General features: G+C 45.9%; 1 protein-coding gene across 3 annotated transcripts in view; it reads left to right on the top strand.

The window, feature by feature from the left end:
- The window catches only part of Basp1 (brain abundant membrane attached signal protein 1), a 45,487-nt gene extending 40,236 nt beyond the window's left edge, over positions 1 to 5,251 (top strand). For all 3 annotated transcript variants that reach the window (XM_048368210.1, XM_048368212.1, XM_048368211.1), the window contains one exon: positions 4,470 to 5,251. In XM_048368210.1, the coding sequence (XP_048224167.1) occupies positions 4,479 to 5,192 (714 nt within the window). In that variant the 5' untranslated portion in view covers positions 4,470 to 4,478 and the 3' untranslated portion in view covers positions 5,193 to 5,251. The remainder of the gene's footprint in view (positions 1 to 4,469) is intronic.
- The last annotated feature ends 4,527 nt before the right edge of the window (positions 5,252 to 9,778 follow it).

Raw genomic sequence — 9,778 nt, forward strand, 5'->3', positions numbered from 1 at the left:
TACTTTAAAATATTAAACTTTCTCTGATATTTTCAAAATGAAAAATAATTATTTGTAGAAAAAAAGGGCATGTGACCATGCCACTTTCTCATTATCATCTTACAATTGACTTATTAGCTGAGAAAAGGTGCAGATTAAATTGTTTAGCCTTCCTTAGGGAAAAAATGGGATCAGTTAATGAGTTTTCACTTGTTTTTCCATCCTGGCAGCCAACGCAGGCTTTCTTGTTTCCTGGGAGCAAAGGATGAAGACACGCTAGGAGCGCAGTAGAGGGAAGGATGGTCCTGAAGGTTGCACCAGGACCAGAGTGGATGGGAAGAAATGGGGTTGGGGACTTCCCTGTACTTTGCCTCGGTCTGGAAATCGATTTCTAAGTCTCGTTGGCTGTTCATATGTTTAAAAAGACTAATTACCTCTGAGAATCTCAAGTGCCTAACCCATTCAGATGACTGACTTTAATATTCACAGCATGCTGACAGCAAATAAACTAGAAACAACTTCGACACATGCTCTGAGACAACAGTGACTTGCTTAGAACACACACACCAAAGAGTTTTTTGGACAATATTTTAAGGTGTTTATTTAAAAGAACAACACTCTTGGTTACAGTGATCCTAATCTAATGGCTGCTCCTTGAATGTGTGTTCTGATAGCCTTTTGGGAGTGGGAAGTGCAGGATGGGAATGGTGGTTAATTGGAGATAAAAATATCATGAACTTTCCTGCCCTGGTTGGCTTCGAGCTGTGATTCTCAGATCTCTGCTTCCTAAGCAGCTAGGATTACAGGTGTGAATCAGCAGCGCATGGCTTCATGAACGCATGAGGTCAACCATGACCTCATGTCCAAAGTCTCCTTGAAATAGTTATTGTCCATCCTCACTGCCATCTCTTTCTCTGCTGATTTTCGGTAAGTTGTTTTCTATGTGAGTTCCAGTCCGTGCATTCCAATAGCTATGACTCTTGGGATGAAGAATTTTTGTGTACCTTTCAAAAACAAACTCTTGAATTTGCTTTCCTTTGAAATGTTACAACTGAGAGCGACTTCAATGTATGTTCTTATGTGAACACACTCCTGGGACCATGCGTTTGGTGAGTCTGTGCTTTCTGACCATGTACTCTACAGCGAGTGGCCATCTTAAATGTGATCAAATGCCCAGCCCTTCTTGTATCACTTTGGTTTAGGTTTAAGTGATGTCTAGGATGGATTACTTGTTCATGTGAGATCGATGCTTGTTGAACCTTAAAAATCCCGATTTTCTATAGCAGATGATGTGTTTTGAACAGAACTAATGGAAAGAAGAGAAACTGTTAAGACTCCGTGTCTCCTCTTTTATTTCTGAAGGATTGCATAGAACGCTCTCTTGGCAAATGAGAACAGAAGTTGAGGAGCAGAGCGACAGAGAGCTTGAAGCACTAAATTCCTCCCATGTCTTCTCAACATCTTGACTTCTGAGGTGTCACATACTGGGCTGAGAACTCTGTTCCATTGGCAGTTTCTTAGCCGGGTCTCCTTTGACCTCCTAGATGGTGTCTTTTGGCCCTAATAGATTTTGTTGGACTTGATCTTTTGCTTACTTTACAGTCAATGAGCTCAATCAGTTAGCATGCCCTCATGGCTAAGAGGAAGATGTTATTGGTGCTGTTGGGAAGATGAAATTTTTTTGGTAGTGTTTTTAGGATTAGGATTGGACTTGGCATCTAGAAAGCCTTACGTTTCATTTGTAATTTTAATTTACTCTTGGGGGTAGGGCAGGTCTTGACTCCATCTTGGTAATGAATCCGGACACCTGCTTGCCAGCATTCTAGGGCATTCTGTAAGTCTTCCTCTGGTACTTCACAATAGCTCACACAGGTAAATTAGCTAAACACAGGAGGTGCTTACTTGGAAAAACAAACAGGATGATTACACTTTTAACTTACAATTTGATTATGTAGGCCTGCTTCCTACCTAGAAAAGAATCACTGCCAAGCTTAAACAAAGATTCAAATGTGGCCTTCGCTAAGTTTCAGGAAGCCAGTTTTAGTAACCTAGATTTTAGGTTCGTAGAGCAACAGGACTTTGAACTACAGAGAATTGCTGTATAGAATTCCATGTTGTGGTGTCAGAACACAGCTCGCACTGTACTTTGCCTGGAATTTCTATGTTGGTGTACAGGTTTCTTTTATAGAATTGGAAGAAGATTTTAAAGGCAGATCCATCGTTTCTTATTTCCTAATTCAACCTAATGTACTAAAATTTATCATGAAATAGAGCTGAAACTATATTTGATATAAACCACAATGCATGCCATTTAATTAAGAACTCAACAAAAGTATTTCAGAGTTCAAATATTGGTTATGTTTCTTTTTTTCTTTTCCTTGTATCTCTTTCTCTCTTTTCTCTCTTTTTCCTTCCCTCCCTCCCTCCCTCCCTCCCTCCCTCCCTTCCTCCTTCCATCCTTGAGCTTTCTAGACTGCTGCTCTACCAACTTGAGCTCACTCATAGCCTTTTTATTTCAGTTCTATTTCACATCAAGTCTTGCATGTGTGTCATGCTGGCCATCACTATGAGCTTCCTACTTAGGCTTCCTAATTAGCTGGTATAACAGGCATGAACTACCATACCTATCATTACTGGGTGAACTAGCATCTTGGTGTTTGCTTGGGCTGTCCTCCAACCAAGATCCACTTGGTTAGGACTGCAGAGTACCAGGCTTTATATTTATTGGCATTTGAATTGATTGCTAGTGATGAAAGCCTATTTAATGGCATTTTTGCCATATATGTTTAGCTACAAAGATTCGAGTAAATCAGACCCCATAGTCTAAAGCAGCTACTGACCACATATAACACTCCTTTCCCCTCGTTTCCCCTCTCTCACATTAAGAGAGACTCCCCCTTGGATAACACGGTAGGGCCTGGGGACAGTGTTTTAGTGATCTTTCAGTGTGCTCTTCCCCGTCCCCAGCTATTAAAGGCTGTCCAGCAGGGAGGTTAGGGGTGGGCTGGAGGGACACATCGTGAAGGCGAGCTGTACTCCCCTCCTAACACCTGCCTTTTACGTTAGCCAAGTGTCTGACAGCCAGCCTGTGAGGAACAACCAGCGCATTTTCGTTCTGAATAGGTGGCTTTAAAAAAAGAAAACTATCTTCACATAGTTGCACATGGGGGCTGCAGTTTTTAGCATGTACGTTTACGTGGCCCATGCATCTTGGCCAGTGTCGCCCCTCGTTGAGAGATTTCGAGGTTTGAGGCGTTGGTGCACTGGTCTAGGTGTCTCTCCTGGACTCTCCAGCCTTCATTCACAAGGCTCTCCTGTTGAGGCTTTTCATGTTTGTGGGGATTGAGGCAGACAGTGGAGTGCGAGCTGTGTAGTCATCAGGCAAGAGCAACAGATTTTATTTTCTTTTTTCAAAAGGACACCATTTAAGTGGGTCTCACACAATACCATTAAAAGGCACTTAAACTGTATCTGCATACAGCTAGCATTTGTTTTGGATTCAGTTTATTTATAAACTCACCCGATTTAACACTTTGGTATCAAGGGAGGAAAAAAAAAATCAGGATTCAGATACAATCAGTTTTATTTCTTTCAGAATGAAAGTCATAGCCCCGAGACAGTTGGAGGCCTAAATTTGGAGTGGAAAAACCAAACCAAAACAAAAAACCTGTTAATGATCATTGACCCTACCTAAGGCATCAGAATCTTCCCCGGACAACAGTGTCAAATTGTTACACAATGGTGTTTTTAAGCCGAACATGCTTCGGAAAAGCAATGAACGGCAAGGGAAACACATCAGCAAAGCAATACAGATGAAAAAGTAGAATTTCCATAGGTGGTCCTGTGTAAGTAGAAGATGATGTAGATGGAGAATGGAATTGGTAAAGAGTTGACCCTTTGAGATCATCTGCTAGAAATGCGTGATCTGGGCTAACCAGTGCCTTCTGGAAGTGTCTTCGCGTGACCGAGTTTTAAGCTAGCCCAGGCACAGACCTACATCAGGGCGTCTGCCATCGCCACCCTTGGGTCCTTCGTGTGGGAGTCGGACCTGAGGGCTGAGCAGGGAGGGAGCTAGGAAAGCAAGGCCGCCCCGTCGGTCAGTACCAAGGCAAGCACCATCTCGGGGCTTCCTCCCAGGCTGGCAGGCCACCACTGAGGCAGACACCGCCCTTTGCTGGTTGGTGGGAGAGGAAGGTCTTTCTGATCGGTTGGCACGGGCCGGCTAGGGGTTGGTTTTGACTCGTCCATCTCAGGCTCAGCCCCCCCCTGGGGGGGGCGGCCACCCCCTCTCCCCTTCCCATTCCACACCAACTTCCTCAGAATGGCGAAATGCTATGTCCATGGCTGCAGAGAGGACGCGCGTGGCACGAAGGGGGGGGGTGCCCCGTTGTCCAGTGGGGTGGGGTGGGGTGATCTTGGGGGCGCCCCACGCGCCCCTCGGTCGCCCGCCGGGCCTAACCATGTCCCTGTCGGGCTGTGTTTGGTTGCAGAACTCCACGATGGGAGGCAAGCTGAGCAAGAAGAAGAAGGGCTACAATGTGAACGACGAGAAAGCCAAGGACAAGGACAAGAAGGCTGAGGGCGCGGGCACCGAGGAGGAGGGGACCCCGAAGGAGAGCGAGCCCCAGGCGGCCTCCGAGCCCGCGGAGGCCAAGGAGACGGCGGCGGAGGAGAAGCCGGCCAAGGGCGCGGCGGACGCCGAGGCCAAGGCCGCCGAGCCCGAGGGCGACCCGGCCAAGGCCAAGGAGGAGGCGCCCAAGGCGGAGCCCGAGAAGACGGAGGGCGCGGCGGAGGCGCAGCCCGAGAAGCCCGCGGCGCCCGAGCAGGAGGCGGCCGGCCCCGGTCCCGCGGCGGGCGGCGAGGCCCCCAAAGCCGGCGGGGGCGGCGGCGAGGCGGGCGCGGAGAGCACGGCGGCGGCCGCCGCGCCCGGGGAGGGCGGCGCGGGCCAGGAGGAAGGGGAACCCAAAAAGACTGAGGCTCCCGCCGCCCCGGCCGCCCAGGAAACGAAAAGTGACGGGGGGGCCCCCGCCTCAGACTCAAAACCCAGCGGCGCCGACGCCGCCCCCAAGGAGCCCCCCGCAGCCGCCACCGAAGCGCCCAGTTCCACAGTCAAGGCGCCCGCGCCCGCGCCCCCCGCGCCCGAGGAGCCCAAAGCCGCCGACGCGCCCGCCGCCAACGCCGCCGCCGAGCAGAGCGTGGCGGTGAAGGAGTGACCGGGACAGCCTGGGGTCCCCCCCCCCGCCCCCCTCCGCCCTCCCCCCATCCCCGCCCCCTCTCAGCCCCCCCCACCTGCCCGCCTCGTACTCTCTCCCCTTCCCCTCCTCTCTCTCCCCCTCCTCTCTCTCCCCCTCCTCTCTCTCCCCCCTCCTCTCTCTCCCCCCTCCTCTCTCTCTTCTCTCTCCCCCCCTCCTCTCTCCTCTCTCTCCCCCCTCCTCTCTCTGCCCCCTCCTCTCTCTCCCCCCTCCTCTCTCTGTCTGTCTCTCTCTCCCCCCTACACTAACCTGTTAACAAATTGGAAGTGAAGGATGTGTATTGCCCAAACGGGGTGGGGTGGGGTGGGGTGGGGTGGGGTGGGCGGGGTGGGGGTTGAGAAGAAAGAAAACACCACCCACAAGCGAACACACCGCGGCTGAGGTCCATCTCGGGCGGGAGGGAGGGGGTGGGGAGAATCCAAATAGTATTTTTGTGGGGGAAATATCTAATAATAGACCTTCCGTCAACGCTAACCCAGAAGTCCTGGATTCGGAAGATCGCGGCGGCGTCTCCAAGGGCAGCACCTCGCGTGGACCCGAACTGCGGGCGGGCGGGCGGGCGGGCGCTCGCGCCCCGCGCCCAGCCCCTCCATCCCTAGCGGGCCGGCGTCCCCCTCCTCCTCCCGGCAGGGAGGGGCGGGTGGAGGAGGGCGCCCCGCCCATGCTGCCCGCAGGGCCTATGCCAAGGCAATCAGATCTTTATGAAAAAGCAGTATTTTCTGTGTTTCCTTGCTTTTCCTTTGCCTTCTCTCTCTCTCTTTTTTTTTTTAATTTCCAGCCTTTCTTATTTTGATATTTTTTTAATGTTGGGGGATGAATGCCAATTTTCAGGTGGAGGCCACTTAGCTTGTCCACGTGTAACTCAATGCCAACCCTCCATTCTTCCTCTCCACATATTTTTGGGAGTAGCAAACATTCTCTCATCGTACTTAGCCTACCTAGATTTCTCATGACGAGTTAATGCATGTCTGTGGTTGGGTGCACCTGTAGTTCTGTTTATTGGTCAGTGGAAATGAAAAATAAAAATAAAATAAAAAAAAAGTCTGCGTTCGTTGCAGTTCCAGTTCCTCTTCCATTCTGTGTCACCGACAACAGCACACCACTCATTGGAAAATGGAAAAAATAATAAAAATTTTAAAAAAACAAAAAAAATGTACAATGGATGCATTGAAATTATATGTAATTGTATAAATGGTGCAACAGTAATAAAGTTAAACAATTAAAAAGAAGGAATAAAGACTGTTGGTTTTCTTTTGCCTTTCCCTCTCATCCTCCAGAGAGGAGAAAACAGAACACCGATTGGGAGAATATGTATCTATCTGTATCAGTACAGCAGCTTGGGCACTGCCCTTGAACTTTTCCACGCAATGCTAGTGTTCTACCATTTGAGCCACACCTCCACTTTTTTTCCCTTGATTATTGGAGATGACAGGCTATGGAATTTCCCGCTCAAGCTAGCTTCAAGCTGCCATTCTCAGATCTCAGCTTCCTGAGGTGTCTGTTCCTGGTACCCAGCTGTGAATATAATTAGATGGAAGTATAAGGGCAGGTCTTCAAATTTGGTGAACATTATTATATTTTTAGAAATAGATCAGTTTATTGTTTAAGACATTATCTCCTAAAGAGGCCAACCTGGAAAGCTCACGGTCTCGGGGAGGGTGGGTGTGATTAATGTACCAAAAAAGAACAAACACTTTGAGTAAAACAGTACAAAGCAATAAACTTAGTCTTGATGGAATGAACTGAAGTTTTCTTAGAAACACATGTATGTAGTGAGGTCACTGATGAACATCCTCTTTCTCCATGTAGAGCCAGGAATGAAATCCCAAGTTGTGTGAGGTCGGTCATGAGGCAGAACCTAGAGAAAGGCCAGGAGCTGGCCTTACGGTGGTGAGCAGACGCCTGGCTTCTACCAGCCTCGCCAATCTCCCCACACCTACACAGGGCTTAATCTTTGTGACCCTGAGAACAATGACTTCTGTGACTTCTGAAACTGGTGGTTAATGGTCATGCCAGCTAGCATGCCGTGGGTAGATGCCACGTGTATTGCCGTCTCCAGTGAAAGGTAAGAATAAAGGCCATGCACGTGCTCAAGTGCCCGTGGAGAATTCCGACTTTTCTTGACAAACCTGAGATGTCTATTTTTGAATGTAAGAAAAGAAACAGTCGTCTTTTGGATCTCTTTATAGTAAGTTGGGTATTTTCATTTGTTATTAGAATCTCAGTATCAACTCTCAAGTATAAATCACTCTTTAAAATGAACCCTAGCCACTACAAAGATGTCTCATGCATGAGTCAGACATGATAGCTGTTGGGAGAAAGTGGATTGGGAGATAATATGCCTGGACTCATAAATAACTTTCATATTTTAGGGAGCTAACTTGGGGAAAATTAACTATATGATTTGTGAAGACCAATGCAATGGAATTAATTCTTTAAGGGTCATTAGCAAAATGGTGTGGAATGCAAATGAGCTTGGTGTCCATCTTACATGTTACATTACATGTAGTGGAACCAGAGAAGAAGAAAGGAAAACTAGCCTCTAGATGTATTTTCTGAGTAGTCTAATGAGTAAACCTCCCCTCTCTCCCACTGGGGAACCATGGTGAAATCAATGGTGAGGACCAGTATTCATACCTGTTGGGATTGGGTCATTCACCTTTGACACTTGCATTCTGTTTTCTATAGTGAGCTAAGCGACCTCAGGATGCCTGAAAGCACAGTGCACATGAGCTATGGAGATACAGTAATCCCAAAGTGATTATTACCAAAGTAATACCTTTGCCATCCTTCCCTTTTGTTAAAACATTCACTGGGCTTTCGATGCATTAGAACAATCAGTGGATAGAAATCACCACTTAAGTCAAACAATGAGATGTTGTCAGTTTACTCATACATATTGCTGTTAATGGAAAAGCCAAGAAGGGTAAGGTAAGGCAAGCCAGGCACCAGTGGTTCTTGTATGTCATTCTAGCTACTTATGAGACTGAGGATCCAGGTTTGAAGTCAGCCCTGGCAGGAAAGTCTGTGAGACTCATCTCCAATAAACTACTAAAAAGGCTGGAAGTGGAGCTGTGGCTCAGTGGTTGAATGCTAGCCTTCAGCAGAAGACGCACAGGTACAGTGCCCAGGCCCTGAATTCAAACCCCCCGGACTGGTAACACACACACACACACACACACACACACACACACGGTAGACTACATTTTTATAGATATGCATATGCCCTTAGACAAGCTCTTCTTTAAACAAGTTCATGCTTATTTATACGTTTTCTGACTTTTATACACATTTATATATTATTATGTATTTATATGTACATTATTTATGTACTGAATTGTATTGGGTTGTTTTATGCAGATGATTTTTTTTTTTTGTCAATCGTGAGCCTTGAACTCAGGGCCTAGGAGCTGACCCTGAGCTCTTGGGTTCAAGAATACTACTCTACCACTTGGAGCCATGGCCCCTGTTTGTTTTCTGACTTTTTAAGGACACAGTTTTACTAGTATATAAAATATAAAAGTTTCATATACATCTCCCAAGTTTTTCCTCAACCTCTGTTTTATTTAATGCCATTTTTATTCTAAAGTCATGTGTTTCTATTTATATACATAGTGGAGGAAAGTCCTAGAATATCTTTTTGCAAAAGAACTATGGTTTTCTAAGAAAGATTCATTAGGGTTGTAGACCTTTAAGTAGAAATATCAATTAAAAACCCTTCTCACACTATTTCATATTTTCTTATGGTATAAACATCATGTTTCCTATTTTGTATTTTTTAATAGTTTTTTTTTTTGGTCCCCAGAAACTTTTAGTGTTTATATATCAGTTAATTGGCCTTTTCAATGTGCTTATTATTTTTTCTTGTGATGTATGTTGAACATGTCATCTGAGAAAAAAATATATCACTAGGAAAAATTTCATAATCATGGACAGAACACAGCTATTTGCCTTTTGTCTCATTCCCCCCTTATGTTTCTCAAGATTTAAGAAATTAAAAGACTTTTTAGTAAAACTTCTCACATTTAATACAATTTTTGAATAAACTTCACTAATCTTCAAGTGGAATTTCAGATGTGAGCTAGGCATTGTTAACCTATAGATATGAGCCAGGCATTGTTAACCTATAGCTTTTCTAAAGAATAGAAACTTTTTTTTTTTTTGCCAGTCCTGGGGCTTGAACTCAGAAACTGGGCACTGTTCCTCAGCTTCTTTTCCTCAAGGCTAGTGCTCTACCAATTGAGCCATAGTGCTCCTTGAGGCTTTTTCTGTGTATGTGATACTGAGAAATTGAACCCAGGGCTTTGTGCACGCTAGGCAAACACTCTACCACGAAGCCATTTTTCCAGCCCCAATGGAAACTTTCATTAAAGCATAAAAAGTAACAGATTACCTGAAATTACATAAATATTCTCGTAGATTAAGAAAAAATCTAGAAGACTGAGTTCCAAACACTAGACAGAAAGGCTTACTATTGTCAACCTCCCTGTCTTTTTGGCTTTTCTAACTATGAATTTATTCAAGAAGAAGATATGTTTGAATAGGCA

This window comes from Perognathus longimembris, chromosome 19 (genome assembly GCF_023159225.1).
Source record: "Perognathus longimembris pacificus isolate PPM17 chromosome 19, ASM2315922v1, whole genome shotgun sequence".
Taxonomy (NCBI): Eukaryota; Metazoa; Chordata; class Mammalia; order Rodentia; family Heteromyidae; genus Perognathus; species Perognathus longimembris.